General features: G+C 43.6%; 1 protein-coding gene across 9 annotated transcripts in view; it reads left to right on the forward strand.

Annotated features, from left to right (window-relative positions):
* The first annotated feature begins 466 nt into the window (after positions 1-466).
* REV1 (REV1 DNA directed polymerase) overlaps positions 467-16,673 on the forward strand; it is an 87,489-nt gene continuing 71,282 nt past the window's right edge. For 8 of the 9 annotated variants that reach the window (XR_004054508.1, XM_030921833.1, XM_030921824.1 and 5 more), the window contains exon 1: positions 506-701. Coding sequence is in view for 3 of the 9 variants with exons in the window: in XM_030921833.1 (XP_030777693.1) it covers positions 677-701 (25 nt within the window). In the remaining 6 variants the exon portion in view is untranslated. Of the gene's footprint in view, positions 702-16,673 lie in introns of all 9 variants that reach the window. The other variant, XM_030921826.1, reaches the window with a different exon arrangement.

The raw sequence follows: 16,673 nt of genomic DNA on the forward strand, positions 1-16,673 counted from the left end.
CAGGGTTTGAAGCCCGGTCAGTGCCTGCACTTGTGTCCTTCCCGACTGGGAAGCCCCCAGGCGGGGCGGGCGCGGGGACTCGCTGTGCACGGAGCGGCGAGCTGTCCCAATGGCAACCTAGGCGCCGCGACCCGGGCACGAAGCGAGGAGGTGGCCGAGGCAGTGCGGGCTGGCGGCGCAGTACGTGGGCGGGCCCGCGCCACGCTCCCCTCCGCCCTGCTAGGGAGACGGTCACGTGCCGCCCAGGCGCTGCCCGCTGCGGGCGGCTGCAGAACAAGAGGGCGGGGCCGGGGAGGGGAGGAACACGGTGGCCCACGCCGGGCTCCGTGGTGCCACGCCCGAGGCTGGGGTCGCATGGGGCCGGAGGAAGCAGGGCGCGTGCGCCGCGCGGCTGTGAGCACGAGCGGGGCCGGGGAGGGGGCGTGGGCGGGGCCAGGGAGCGCGCGCGGGACGCTATAGGGGGCGTGGCTGCGGCGCGCGCGGCAGCCAGAAGGGGAGGGGCGGAGAGCCACCGCGGAGCGCGCGCGGGGTTGGTTGCCGTGAGCTTGGCGGAGCGTGGACCGCGGCGCGGCGGTGGGTCTGCTTTTCCCCGGCCCTCTTCCCTGGTCCCTGGCGGGGGCACTGGCGGCGGCGGGGCCGGGGTCCGCAAGGCCGGAGGAGGCGGCCGGGCCCGGGCATGGTGGTCTGGGGCAACGCGGAAGGTGAGCGACCCCCGGGCCGGCGGCGGGTGGGGGAGGGGCGGGACCGGACACGCGTCGCCCGGAGGCGCCGCAGACCCGAGCGGCAGCGGCCAGAGCGCGGCCGGCCTGAGGTGGGGCGGGGGAGGGGCGCTTCGCCCGGCCCCGGCCCGCGGCCGTCCTCTCGCGGCCTGAGCTGCCCGCGGCGCCCTCCTCTCGTGCCCGCAGCCGCCGGGTTATGTAACGTGTGACCTCCCCTTCCCTTTCGTCATGGCGCGGCCAGCCCCGCGCCGCCGCCGGCTCCATGGCCGCCCCGCGCCGACCCCTGGCGCTGCGGCCCTTCCCCCCGCGCTCCCCACGTCCCGCTGGCCCGGTCAGACCGCGCCGCAAACTCCTTCCTCCTGCGCCGGCGCCTGGGCCGGCCATTCAGTTCCGCGCCATTCATTCGCGCGCGCGTTCGGGCGTTCGTTCCACAAGCGTTTGTAGAATGTGGACCCGGCCGAGCCGCCGCTCCCACCCGCACTCCAGCCGCAGCGTTGCCCCGCAGCCCGGCCCCGACGCCGCCGGTGCATCCCGGAACGTCCGAAGGCGGTTGCTGCTCCCTTGTTTTTCTGGCCGCTTGTCTGTTCCCTTAATACGCAGGGCGCCGTTCCCCAACTGTCCTTCCGAGCGCCCCTTGCCCTCTTCCGTACTGTTACAGTGATGCCGCTGTGTGTTTCGCTGCTCTTCCTACCTATTCCCAGTTTGTAAAGAAATAATCTCACATAGCACTCCTGAATGTATTGCCCCATAAAATAAATTGCAGGTGATATACGTCTGCTAAGTCTCTTTATCTCCACGTCTTCTCACGCCACGTAGTAAGTAGAAATGGTTTCATTTAGGTGAAGATAATGCAGACTAGCACATAGCACAAGGTCTTGTAACTATTAAGGACTTTATGTAACAGTCCGTAATTCTGTCTGTCTGGTCTTTTCTCTCGACTTGACACTTTAGTCTCCGAGAATAAGCCATTTCCTGTTTAGGTAGGGTAGGACCAACCATAATCTTGGTTCTTTCTATGGAGTGCTGTAGATAGCCAGTAAGCCTCTGAGAACCATCTATCTGTCCGCCAACTTTTCACACGTATCCTTGGGTTTGCCCGTGCAAGCACAAGTGCTGCGTGTTGTTTCCTGCCTTCCTGTTCTGGACCCTTAAGAACTCACCTAAAGTTCCTCTACTTCCAGGAATCATTCTCCGGTATACAAGGCTCTCTTACGTTCAATTCTGAGGCTATTTGCCCTCTTTACTGTGTTATGATTATCTTTTTGGCCCTGTCTTTTCTTATTTTGTAGGACCTTTGAGGGTAGAGTCTGTACCAAACTCCTGTCTTTTGTTGTAGAACCTTAACCGCTATTTTATGGTAAACAGTACATATTTAATATTTTTTTCTAAAGATGGGAATTTCTCTTTTAGGATTAATTTCTAGGAAGTCTCAAGTAGAACATAATTTTTAAAAAATAATGTGCTTGAATATCTAAGATCACCACACTTATAAGATTGCCCCACTCCCAGCTTCAAAACTCTGGTTCTACATAAGAGAACTAAAGAAATCTTGTCCTCACCAGCAACAAACTGGTCGTTATTCGTAAGAAGTTGCAGTGACTACATATATTTGAAAGCACTTTCTTTGATAGCAGCTGTAATGGAAAGACAGGAACTTCACAGTTAGATGGAGGTTAGATTTCTGGCCCTGCAAATTGTTAGCTGGTGACTGTAGACAAGTTACTAGGATCTCTGATTTTTTCTCGTTTGTAGAATGAAGATACCATTTCCCACCTTGGGTAGCTGAGAATTAATTGAGTTCTTAAATGTGAGACATCTAGTGACACGATGGTACCCAGGAGGTGTTCAGTAAATACATACTCCCTTTGATATACCAGTTTATTGCAGTTCACAATCTAGAATGAGCCAGGATGTGCTAGAGACAACGCGTGAGAGGAAAGGTAATCAGAAGAGGTGACAGGTACCTCTTCTCTCCAAATAAGTGAACAAGTCCTACACTAAGGAGCATTGTGGCTCTTTCTGCTTTTCAAGAATGTATGGGTGTGTATATGTGGCATATTACTAATCATAGGGTATGTTAAACAACATTTAAAAATGAAAAGTTTTTTTTCTGTTACTGTAATAGCACCAACTGAAGCGTTAACATGGACATTAAAAAATAATCTTACTTTTTTCAAAAAGCAAGTCAGGAGAGGAGATGGGAAAAGGAATATTAAAAAGGCTCTTCAGAGGCAGTTAGGTTGCAGGCTCTTCTGTTAGCATCTACTTATAAACAGTACATGAATCCTAGTCTAAGTTCCATTATCTCTTGGTTGGACTGTTGCCATAGTGCCTTTACTGGTTTCTTTATTTGTCTTGCTCCCTGACTGTTCCCTAGGGATTCCCCTTGACAACCAGAGGGATCTTTTTAAAAATGTAAATCAGATTGTCACTTTGTTACTTAATGTCCTCCAAAAGCTTCCTGTTAACACTTACATTTGAATCTTAGCCCTTAGCACATCCCATCAGGGTATAGCATGATTTGGCAACTTCCAGCTTACCTCTTATTAGGTGACAGACTTTCAGCAACCTACCCCAGTCCCATAGTCCTTTTGCTGGTTCTTGAACAAAGTGTTTCTACCTTGGGATGTTATACTTACTATTCTCTTAGCATGACCCCTTCCTCTAAGTGGTCATGGCTCTTTACATCTTGTGTTTCTGCTCAAATGTCATCGCCTCAGAGAGGCCTTTTCTGATTCTAAAATAGGAATCAGCCCCTTCTTTTATAATCTTTTATTCTTTAGTCTCTTTTTCTCTGTAGCGTTTATTACTAGGTGAAGATACACTGTTTTTTTCACTTATTTAGTTATTTCCCCGTTTAGACTTGTTTGCTGCCAGCCCTCTTCTCAACAAGAGAGCAGAGGCCTTGTCTGACTTGTACACAGCTTTATCCCCAGTGTTTAGAACTGCACCTGGTACATAGTAGGCTGTCAATAAAACTTGTTGAGTAAATGAATAGTATAGTTGATTTGAATATTGGTTCTGGAATCAGACAGCTTAGGTCACAATTCTCTGGCTCCTACCATTTACTGATTGTGAGACCGTGAGCAAATTAATAACTTGGTGGTGCCTCAGTTCTGCTCATCTGTAAGATGACTATGATAATACCGACCTCACAGGATTATGGTGAGTAATAATTGAGTTAATATATGTAAAGTGCTTAGAACAGGGTAATTTTAGACCTAAGAACTATTTGAAATTAGCTTGTTCACTTAGGATTTTGTATTTTGGCATGAGATAAAGTTGGATTAATTGAATTTTTTTCTTTTTTTAAATTTTTTGAGACAGGGTCTTACTCTGTTGCCCAAGCTGGAATGCAGTGGTGTGATCACGGCTCACTGCAGCCTCAACCTCCTGGGGTCTAGCCAGCCTCCTGCCTCAGATGCTCTAGCAGCTGTCACTACAGGCGTGTGTCACCATGCCTGACTAGTTTTTTAATGTTTTGTAAAGATGGGGTCCTACTTTGTTGCCCAGGCTGGTCTCAAACTCTTGGGCTACAGTGATCCTCCTGCCTCATCCTCCCAAAGTAGTGGGATTACAAGTGTGAGCCACTGTGTCTGGTTAAATTTTTTATGTATTACTTTAGTGCTGAATTTATGTTAGCTACCAAAATTATATTTATGGAACTCCTTTAAAAAATACATTTTGTGGATGTCTAGAACAAATTAAAAAATAAACTGCTGAGAATAGTGACTGGTGTTTGGTCTTAATGTGTAAGTCAGGTTTTTTTAGTCTTCAATCTGTAGAAGATGCTAAGAGTGATTATCTCAACAACTGCCCACCAAAGTGGCTTTTATATAGTTCCCTTTGAAGTTCAGCTGAGATCCGATTGTGGTGATGAAAGGACTTGCTAGAGGCTTCCTGTCTTCAGACAGGGAAAGTCCTTGAAGATCCAGTTGAAATATGAGTCTTGTAGTATTTAGGAAGGAAATTTTTTATCATCTTTAGTTGTGTTCAGTTTCCCCCTTCTTTCAGTGGGTTTTTCTCCTCAAATTGTGTTTGGTTATTAATTGGAACTTAACCCAGCTGTGCTTTGTATCTTTCTGTTCTTTTCATAATATGATTTATTTTTCTTTAGCAGTTACAGAAATAGGAGAAAGAATTGATGGAGACAGTGACTTTGTAATAATAGATACTTTGAGCTAATACAACTTGAATTATTCTCATAAACTAAAATTCTGCCTGTGGTAATTGAATTTGCATAATACCAGTTATTTTAAATTCCCTTGTCCTTAGTAAAATGCTTCTTTGTAGGCTTGTTGTTTTATTTCTCAGTCTGAACTTTAACAAGCAATAGGATCCTAAACCCTAGGCCTAAATTTTTTTTTAAAAAAGTCAAAGGGCTGCTGCTTTGGGTAACATTTCTTCCAAAATTTATTCATTGTAAGTTATTAAATATTTACTGTGTGCTAGGCTCTTTGCTAAGTGCAGTGTCTTATTTAATATCTACAGCTACCATATAAGGTTGGCACCTTATAAAGAAACAGATTTAGAGAGATGTTGTTACTTGGCTGGTTGCACAAGAAAGGAGCCAAGATTTCAGGCTAGTTCCTGAGGTCATACCCAGTCTGCTGTGAGGCATGTTAAAAATGACAAGGTTTTTGTTTGGAAGCTTGCCGTTACAATTTTTTTTTTTTTTTTTTTGATTTAACTACTACTATACTTAAATACCTGTGTTAAAAGTGTGAAGTGTTTTAATAGGATGATGACTTGCATCATAATTAATGTTTTTCTCACTCACATTTAAAAGTCATTATAAATAAGTCAAAGAATTGTGTCTTGGTGCTTCAGCTTTGTAAATAGTTTGAAAAGGTTTTGCATCTAATACGTTAGACTTAAGAAAACATAAACGTCTAAGTTTGCTTAAGGCTAAATTGGAGGTAGCAAGTAAATATTTAATGAAAGCTCCTAGTGATGTGTTCCTGCTGATTATGAGGCAATTTTTTTTTTAAGCTTCTTAGGTTCTGAGGTACATATATATGAATGTTTGTTGTATAGATAAACTCATGTCATGGGGGTTTGTTATACAGATTGTTTCGTCACTCAGGTATTAAGCCTGATACACAATACTTTTTCTGCTCCTTTCCATCCTCCCACCCTCCATGCTCAAGTAGACTCCAGTGCCTGTTGCTCCCTTCTTTGCATTCATGAGTTCTCATCATTCGGCTGCCACTTACAAGTGAGAACATGTGGTGTTTGGTGTTCTGTTCCTGTGTTAGTTTGCTAAGGGTAATAGTCTACATATCTGATCTTTACCTGGATCTCCTTCAATAAGGAGGAACACATAGGTGGGATGTTTTTACATAAATTTTAATGGTTTCTGACATTTCCTTGCAAGGCTTTTTTAATTTGTAAGAATATCTAAATTACGAGTTACTGGCTTCTCAATGCCTCAGAATGTCAGGGGTGGAAAGAATCTTACAGATTCAATAGGCCATGCTGTTGTATCTTACTGGAGGAAAGTGAGACCCCGCGGGTCATTTGCCTGCTAAAGAGGAGAAATAAGACTAGCGCCTAGGTTTTCCCCCCAAGGCCTTTTTTTCCCCTGCTACACTAAACTGTGCCCTGCATTACTGAGGGAAAGACCAGCAACACTTAGTATCTCATATTCAAGAGGGCAGAAAATAAAATGATACGTTCTTGTAAAATTATGATTTAAAGTCTTGATTTTATCATTGGAACATAGTAGAAAAAAATTTTGTCCTCTATTATAATGCAGTTGAAAGTGATGCTTTCTCATGTGGGCAGGTAACTGCCTTGTCTACGTAGGATGCTTTGAGAAACCTTTTAAAGACCAGTCGGGTCCCATGACTTTGTGCTTGAATTAAACTATTAGGTAGTGATGGGCAAGAAAAGTTGGTTGTGATGGAAGTAGTTTGTATTCAAACTCATATCTGATTAAGCAAAGTGTTGCTTACTGACCTCAGTCGTTCCTGATCATACCCAAGGCTAAAATGAACTTTTTGGAGGTTTAGTCACAAAATAATGGCTGCATCTTACATTCTCTAAGCTCCATCATTTCTACATTTGCGATTTCTAGGAATGGACTTAATGCATTTTTATCTTTTAGGCGCACTGGTCTGAATTATGTAGTTGAAACTCTTATTTAGATATTTTGTTCTTGTAATTGGTTTTCATTAAGTTCTGTATTTTACTCTTAAAAATTCAGTTTCTTGATGACTCCTTAGCTGTTTATTTTAAGCCTTTTTTTTTAAAAAGCCATTTAATCTGGACAGTCCTGAACTTTAAAAAATATTTTAACAATTTCTTCTTCAATATTTTAAGGAGCCTAACAATTTTTTTTTTTTTTTTTTAGATGGAGTTTTGCTCTTGTCACCCAGGCTAGAGTGCAGTGGCGTGATCTTGGTTCACTGCAACCTCCTCCTCCCGGGTTCAAGCCATTCTCCTGCCTCAGCCTCCCGAGTGGTTGAGATTACAGGTGCCTGCCACCACGCCCAACTGAGTTTAGTATTTTTAGTAGAGATGGGATTTCACCATGTTGGCCAGGCTGGTCTCGAACTCCTGACCTCAGGCAATCCCACCCGTCTCGGCCTCCCAAAGTGTAAATTTTTTAATACAGAATTTTTTCCCATGATAATAATCTCTGTGTCATTCCAATTTTAGTACATGTACGGCCAAAGCAAACACAACGCTTTATATCTTAAAGAGTGCTTTACCTAACTTTTTTCTCATTTAATTCTCTTAAGAGTCCTGGGAAGAAAGGTAAGGCAGCGTATCCTGTTTTATAGCTGTAGTGTCATTTGGGCACCCGTTACCCAGAGTTAGGTAAGGCATCGTAAGTTAAGGGTATAGTCTACAAGACTCTCCTCACTTCGTATATTAGCTGCAAACTCTACAAACTTGCAGGTTGTCCACACTCTGACCAACTGGCTACCACTTTGGCAGTTCCCACTACACCTCGCATTTGATAATTTGTTAGAATGACTCACAGACCTCAGAAAAGTGCTGTTCTTGGAATTATAGTTATTTTTTTAAAGATACAAATCAGGACCAGACAATTAAAGAGACACATAGAACAAGATCTGGGAGGGTCCCAAATGTGAAGCTTCCACGTCCTCAGGGCGTGTCATCCTCCCAGTACGTCAGTGAATGATTGCCAGCCAGGAAGCCCCACTTACTCTACAGCATCTGGAGTTTTGTGGGGATTTTATTACATAGGTGTGATTGGACTCAGTCCCCAGCCCCTTCTCCCTGGAGGTCAGGTTGTTAGGCTGGTGTCAGCTTGCTCAAAGCCCCAACCCACTATTCATAGGGTTGTTGGCATTTCTAGCATTGCCAACCCCCATCCTGAAACTAGGGGCCTACTGGGAGTCACCCTGTTAACAGAAACTCAATTGTGGGCCAAGAAGGACCCATTATGGATTCATGGATAGCAAAGACACTCCTATCAGCTGGAAGACTCCAAGAGTAGAGTTTTCCAGGAATCAGACTGGCCAAATTTTTTTGTTTTTGTTTGTTTAGGGACAGGGTCTCACTCTGTCACAGTGGTGCTATCATAGCTCACTGTACCCTCCAGCTTTCGGGCCACAGTGACCCTCCTGCCTCAGCCTCCCCAGTAGCTAGGACTACAGGCATGCATCATCGCACCTGGCTAATTTAAATATTGTGTGTGTGTGTGTGTGTGTGTAGGAATCTCCCTATGTTGCCCAGGCTGGCTTCAGACTCCTGGCCTCAAGTGATCCTCCTGCCTTGGCCTCCCAGAGTGCTGGTATTACAGGCATGAGCCACTGTGCCTGGGCCCCAAATTCTTTATTACACAATGCTGGCTAAATAAGTGAGAATAGATACGTGCTCAAGATGCTAGGGTTGTAAAATGTTTCAGTAACTTAATTGCTGTTTTGAATTTTAGCACTTGAGTCAAAGTTACTAACACTTCAGGTTTACTGTGTTGGAGGTTAATATTCTTTGCATATTGTTTATGCCTAATCTTATTTCAGATTGTCACTCAGATTATATTAAATTATCTTGGAACTCACTTTCTCAGAGATTATAGTGTGCTAAATTGTTACATTGAATAAGACTTCTGGTGTCTTGAAGAATGTAGCATGTTGTAGTGTTATGTTTTTGTTTTTTTAAAAGTATCTAATTTTAAATATATGATATTATTGGTGTAAGCAAGGGAAGATTCCAGAAGCAGTGACCTCTTCTGCTCCCTTTATGTTTACTTGCAATTATATTTAATAGAAGGATTTGTGAGAAAAGGGATTTATGAATGCTGGAACTGATAGCAGGTCCAGAAAAGAAGAGTTTGACTATGTTTTTGAAATGCAGTTGCTCTGAGAGATTTGTTTTTAGTTATGTATCATTGTTTATGCCAGTTACCTTGTGAGTGTAGAGATCTAATGACTTGTGTGGGTGGAGTGCACAAGGTGAGGACTTCAGCTAAGATTTATAGGTTATGGTGTAGGCTAGGCTCAGGAGCCAGACCCTCTCCCACCCAATTTACACTTGCTTAAAACTTAGAAAGTAAGGTTTAAACTTCTTAGTATGATATATTCAAGGCCTTCTGTTATATTTTTCCACCTACCTTAGTTGGTCTCCCTCTACATCTGGCCATGTTCCTACATACCAGTAAATTCTAGAATGTTGTCCTAAACATCTTCTTGTATTTTTCTTTTTATTTTTTATGAAGCAGGGTCTCGCTGTATAGTCTAGGCCTGAGTGCAGTGATGTGATGACAGCTCACTGCAGTCTTAACCTCCCAGGCTCAAGCAGTTCTCCCATCTCAGTCCCCCAAGTAGCTGTGACCACGAACGTGCACCACCATGACTGGCTAATTAAAGAACTTTTTTTTGTGGAGACAAGGAGGGTCTCACTTTGTTGCCCAGGCTGGTCTCGAACTCCTGGACTTGAGCAGTCCTCCTGCCTTAACCTCCCAAAGTACTGAGATACAGGTGTGAGCCACTGCGCTCGGCCCTTTTATGTTTTTGATTATGAATTTTTCTTCTTCCTGAAATCTTTACCTTCATGTCACCCCTTCCCACCTACCTTCTATCCCATAAAATCCTACTGATTGTTCTTAGTTTAGATCTACCTCTCGGTGATGCTTTCTTGGGTGTCTTCTCGAACATGAGATTTATGGCTGTTTTCTCTGTGCATTTATTTCATTCCATTAGTGCCTATAATGCAGGATCTTTTATTAGTATTATTATTTTTACTTTTTTGGTCTTGCTGTGTCTCCCAGGCCAAGTGCATTGGTTCACTGCAGCCTTGACCTTCCACGCTCAAGCGATCCTCCCACCTCAGCCTCCTGACTACAGGTGTGTGCCACCGTGCCTGGCTCTTTTTATTATTATTATTTTTTTTTAGGGATGAGGTCTTGCTGTGTTGCTCACGCTGGTCTCACGCAAGAGATCTTCCCACCTTGGCCTCCAAAAATGCTGGGATTACAGATCTCATATTATAGTTGTATGCAAATCTCTGATAACCTTGGATTGTGGTTTATACTCATTTTACTCACTTGAAAACTGAAGATTATAGTAAATGCTAAGTGAATGGAGAAAAAACATAAGCTCAGACCTGGAATTTGGGTTAAGGGGAAGTAGGGGGCAGAACAGGAGAGATTTTGTCATCTGTAATCTTTCTTTTTTTTTTTTTTTTGAGACAGTCTCGCTCTGTCACCCAGGCTGGTGTGCAGTGGCGTGATCTCGGCTGACTGCAGCATCCCACTCCCTGGTTAAAGCAGTTCTCCTGCCTCAGCTCCCAAGTAGTTGGGACACTGGGGAGTGCTACCACATCCAACTAATTTTTTGTGTTTTTAGTAGAGACGGGATTTCACCTTGTTGGCCAGGATGGTCTCCATCTCCTGACCTCGTGATCTGCCCTCCTCAGCCTCCTAAAGTGCTGGATTACGGGTATGAGCAACCGCGCCCAGCCTGTCACCTGCAATCTAATTAAAATCTTCACCTGGTGAATTGCGTTACTCCTGATGTGAAATTCATTCTACTTAGGTCACATTGTAGCATCATTCTCTCTACTGTATGTAACCTTTCTCATTACCACTGAACTGTCCTTTTCTCTGTTCTCACCACTATAGATACATTTTTAGGTACAGGCAAAACCAGTGGTTCTCAAAGTGTGTGCCACAGTCCAGCAGCATCAACATTATCTGGGAACTTTTTAGAAATGCAAATTTCCAGCCCTACCTTAGACTCACTGAGTCAGAAACGTTGGAGTTGGGGCCCGGCATCTTGTCTTTGACAGGCCCTGTGCTGGTGATTGCGAAGCATGCTCAGGCATGAGAATTACTGCTTTAGATACATTTCCCTCTTCTTTGATATTACTTCCTTTATTCTTCAGCTAAGTTCTGTTCCTGTTCCTAGCTCTTCTGCTGTGGCCTTTGGAATCCCTTATTTACTGCAACCTTGAACTTTTCCACAGATAATCATTTGGCTTTCCTGTGAGATTATACCACTTCTCCTTAGTGAAGATCAGTGGCTTCTTGACTCCTTCCTCTAGATTTTAATTTTTATCATGTCATCTCCAGAACATACTTTGTAGCTTGATCCTACTTATGGACATGCTGACTTTGAGATGTGTAGAACATCCTAGTGGATGGAGATGCTTAATAAATGCAATTGGGCCACGTGGTTTGGAACACAGGAAAGCAGGAAAATTGAGGGGAAGGTGTTTGGAAATGGGGTGATTTGGCTGCACTCTGGAAAACTAGAGAAGGCAGTTCTCCTTGGTACTTCCTTTTTTAAATTTTTTATTCTTTTGAGACAGAGTCTCAGTGTTGCCCAGTGCAGTGGTGTGATCTCAGTTCACTACAGCCTCCGCCTCCCGGGTTCAAGTGATCCTCCTGCCTCAGCCTTCTGAGTAGCTGGGACTACAGGTGTGCACCACCACGCTTGGCTAATCTTTGTATTTTTATAAAGATGGGATTTTGCCATTTTGGCCAGGCTGGTCTCGAACTCCTGACTTTAGGTGATCTACCTGCCTTGGCCTCCCAAAGTCTTGGGATTGCAGGCGTGAGCCCCTGTGCCCAGCCTCCTAGGTACTTTATTAAAACAGTGTCTCTACTTCTTTCCTTTTCTGTGGAAATCTGATTGAAGGGAAGAAAGCATTAGTCATTCGTTCAGGAAGCCCCCTTCAGTTTGTATTAACTATTGATTTTGTTAAATCAAGCATCTTTTTTTGGTAGTTGTGAATAGCAAGAAGAATAAGAGAAAACTCTTTGTTATATTGAATTGTTTGGGATAGATGCTTTCCTTTTAATCAGATCAGCCCCAAACTGGGACATACAAATGTTTGTTATGCATTTTCAGGTTTAATATATCCAAATATTTTTTATATAGTACGTCTTATTGTGTGTCTTTCTCTTTGTCTCTGATTTATGTAGACACTGAATCAAAATCATACTAAAATGCTCAGATGTACTTATACATGAGGGTACAGGCTAAGCTGCTGTAACAGGGACTTCAGAATACAACAGGACAAACAATATTTAAGTTTTTCTTTCTCCCGTAATAGTCCAGAGGTAGACAGGCAGTCCGTAGTGGGTGAGCACGTCAGTGTTTTAAGGGTTCCACATTTCTTCTGTGTGCTTAGCCATTCCATAGGGTATTGTCCTTATTCCCATAGGTGAAGCTGGGTTACCTTACAACCGCATCCCAGAAAAAGAAGTAAACAGCTTTCTTTAGGAGTATGGCTCATATTTTTGTACACATCACTCTGCTCATACCTCCTTAGCCAGAACTGAGTCACGTGGCCACCCCTGATTTTTAGAAGAGCCTGGGAAATGTAGTCTCTGTTTGCCCACTCTGCCTCCTGCTAAGAGGGGCAGGAGAGGTGTTCCATTACTAAAAGAAAGAAGAATGAGTACTGGAGGACAGTGCCATTTTGCCATCACGGAGTTGGGGGTCCCAAGACCACCCTCATGAGACCAACTGCAAATCTGGGGATCCACACCATCCTTAGGTTAAATAATTAGCTAGAAGGGTTCACAGAACTACTGAAAGGGGTTTTACTTATGGTTGGATTTATTACAGTGAAAAGATACAGAATGAAATCAGCCAAGGGAAGAGGTGCATGGGGCACACAGAAGAGTTCCACTTACGAACCTTCCAGTTATCCTCTGCTGGCGAAGTTGTGGACAGTGCCACCTTCTGACAGTACTTACGGAGATTGCCAGTCAGGGAAGCTCACCCAAGCCTTGGTATCCAGCATTTGTACTAGGGCTTGGTCACTTGGATCTCATTGACTGTTGGCATGGTGACCTTTAGTTTTCAGCCCTTCAGGAGGTTGATAATACATGGCTGAAAGCCCTTCACTGTAAATCACAGTGCGAAACTATCTGGAGTGGCTCAAAGCCCCCAGTTAACAAAAGCACTTAACAGGGTGGACATCCTTTTTTTTTTCTTTTGGACAGAGCCTTGCTCTGTCACCCAGCCTGAAGTACAGTGGCACAATCTCGGCTCACTGCAACCTCCACTCACCGCAACCTCTGCCTCCCGGGTTCAAGCAGTTCTCCTGCCTCAGCCTCCTGAGTAGCTGGGATTACAGGTGTGCGCCACCGTGCCCGGCTAATTTTTGTATTTTTAGTAGAGACGGGGTTTCACCATGTTGGCTAGGCTGGTCTCGAACTCCTGACCTCGTGATCCTCCCGCCTCGGCCTCCTAAAGTGCTGGGATTACAGGCGTGAGCCACTGCTCCCATAGAGTGGGGATTCTAAGGGCTTAGAGATGACCTCCCAGTCTCATCTTGGACCATGTGAAGGTGGGGAAAAGAAAGGATTACCTCCCAGGAACCAAGGGCAAAGGCCAAACCACTGGGTTAGAATCTTTATTGCACAGCCACATCTGTGGATAGGCACATCTTGTTGTTTTTTGGAAAGCGTAGAAAAAGTGCTGGGATTACAGGCATGAGCCACCGCCTGTTTGTTTATTTTTGAGATGGAGTCTTGCTCTGGCACCCAGGCTGGAGTGCAGTGTCAACGATCTTGGCTCCCTGCAACCTCTGCCTCCTGGATTCAAGCATAGAATCATGTACGTTTAAACAATTGCAAAAGACTCTAGAATTTGTCAGGTCTGTAAAAAGTAACAGTAGAAGTTCCTTTTCAAAGACTTTCCTCCCCATCTGATTAGAAATAAATAGTAACTTATCTTAGAAGCAAAATTGATTCAAAGACCTCTGCTCCTGAATATTTGCCCTGGCATGCTTATACTGGTCCAAGCAAGCATTAGGTCATATCCTTTTCCTCTTCCTTACTTAAAAGTGTTTTTACCTTTCTCAGCATTCCACAAGTTACTTCCTCCTTCCTTTGTTTTCCTCTGCCTTTGACTCTTTTAGAAAGTTCTAAGCTGTTAGCCAGTCGGGACAAATACAGAACGTGAGGTCCCGTTCCAGCCAGTGGAAACCGGACACAGCAGTAGGGTGGACGCATCAGGTTATAAATGACCCCTGCTCCTTTGTTCGGTGTACTCTCATGGCCAAACTGCTGGCAAGTGTACCCTTTCTGCAGGAAATAAAAATGGCCTTACTAAATAAATTTATGTTCAAGTGCTATTTCTTTATGGCACCGGGGAACAAGCATTTCAAACAGGCCCAACTCTTTCCACATACGGAGGAACTAAAATATGACTGATTATGACTTGCTTAAGTTCAGAGAACTGCTTAGCAACAAAGTTGATGTTGTCTTTGGGTCTCTACTTTTTTTTTTTTTTTTTTCTTTTTTGAAACGAAGTCTCACTCTGTTGCCCAGGCTGGAGAGTAGTGGCACAGTCTTGGCTCGTTGTGACCTCTGCCTACCGCATTCAAGTCAGCCCCCCCGAGTAGCTGGGATTACAGGTGCCTGCTACCATGCCTGGCTGATTTTTTTCTTTTTAGTAGAGACAGGTTTCACCATGTGGGTCAGACTGGTCTCAAACTCCTGACCTCAAGTGATCCGCCTCCTCAGCCTCCCAAAGTGCTGGGATTACAGATGTGAGCCACCACACCCGACCTCTACTTATCAATATGGACTAGTTGGGGTCTAGATGGAGCTTATTTGTAGGACCTGTTTTCTTCCTTGGTCTTGTTACATATATGGCTCTATTATAATCTAGACTGTTGCTAGATTCCCTGGTGAAGAATCTGTTTTGTTGAATTGTGTTAGGTTACTTCAGTTCAATAGGAGTGTTCTTAACCTTTTAGCAGTTCATATTGATACCATTATTATTTTTTCCATTGAAGATTTGGGAACATAATTTTGTAGAAGATGAGTATGATTTTGTACCACGAGCCAGCAGTGCAGCCTTTTAGAACTTTTTAGCTTCTCTACCCTAGAAGGCAACTGTTGTGTGCAAAATAAATAGTACTTGACTGACTTACTCTGTGGATGAGTTGTAAAGATAAATGGTAGATGTAAAGGGGTCTTGGAAAACTAAAGACACTTCAGAAGTGAAAGAAAGGTATTACTAGTAATGTGTTTAAATGTAAAGAAATTAAATTTGAATGTTAAAAATTAAAGGAATACTAAAAGGAAGGAAATATAAACTGTCAGTTAATAGGTGAATTTTTTTAGGTGGTAGGAATGTGGGTAATTTTTTTCCTTTTCTGTTTTCTGTATTTTCCAATTTTCTGCAATAAACACGAATTGCTTTTATAAATATAGCAAGAAAAGCTATTTTTGAAAAGGAACACCTAGCAGGATTGCATAATGTACTTAGCATTACAGAGCAGTGTATAAACACAAGTCAGTGATGAGGGAATAATAGAGAATGTCCCCAGAAAAGATGGAAAGATCATACTGACTTCAAGAAAAGGCTTACGTACCAAAACCTATAATTTTTTCTGTGGAGAGTGCTGTGTGCCACTTTGATAGATTGAAGTTCTTTGAATTGTGTGTTTATCAAGACAGTATCTCATCTGCTACAGAAATTGTTTTATTGCAGCAGAAAAAATTAGTAATAGGAAATGTTTCAGTATGCTGAAGGTGTAAAAAAAAAACCACATAAAGTGGCAAAAATGTGTTTTATTAGGTTAGGAATAAAGCCTGATCTAAATATCTTGGACTTGTGTATTTTTAAAAGATATTTTAAATACATGAAAGACACACAGCACTATGCTTAGAATGTGAACTGTTGGCTTGGTTTAGAATCAGTTGCTAAAAGCAGGTACAGGTTGAAGGTTAGAGCCAGTACTTGTACTTCTGGGAAATTGCGCCCTTCACCTAGGTGTCTGAATTCTTCCCTTGCCTTCCTGTCCTGTCCCTTCCGGTCTCGCTCTGTCAGACTGGAGTACAGTGGCGCGATCTTGGCTCACTGCAACCTACACCTCCTGGGTTCAAGTGATTCTCCTGCCTCAGCCTCCTGAGTAGCTGGGACTACAGGCATGTGCCACCATGCCCGGCTAATTTTTTTTTTTTTTTTTTTTTTTTTTTTTGTATTTTTAAGAGATGGGGTTTCACCAGGTTGGTCAGGCTGGTCTCAAACTCCTGACCTCAAATGATCTGCCCACCTCAGCCTCCCAAAGTACTGGGATTACAGGCATGAGCCACCAGGCCCGGCCTTTTGTTTTGTTTTATATACCTTGGTGAGAGTCCCTTCACGATCAGAACCTGACTAGTTTGTGGGATGTGCATGTCTGTAGTACCCATACAACTTCAGCAGTTGTTTGAGAACTGTAGCCTTAGACAATGATGGTCTCTAACGTTGAATCAAAACAAGATCCACAAATAGCTGTATTTTTGTATCTAAATGTTACATAAAAAGCTGTTTCTGGTGTTAAAACTTTTACCATTAAAGGACAGAATAAGAGCACATTGGAGCAGACTGTTACCAAACTTTTTTTAGGGCATATGTGCTAGCGCTTTATGTACTTAGTCACTCATAAAGGCAATACCTGGTTCTTGTAAATTCTCAGATGGCCTCCCACTGCCCCCAATTCAAAGTAAAAAATAAACAAAACACCCAG

Source organism: Rhinopithecus roxellana, chromosome 17 (genome assembly GCF_007565055.1).
Source record: "Rhinopithecus roxellana isolate Shanxi Qingling chromosome 17, ASM756505v1, whole genome shotgun sequence".
In the NCBI taxonomy this organism is placed as follows: Eukaryota; Metazoa; Chordata; class Mammalia; order Primates; family Cercopithecidae; genus Rhinopithecus; species Rhinopithecus roxellana.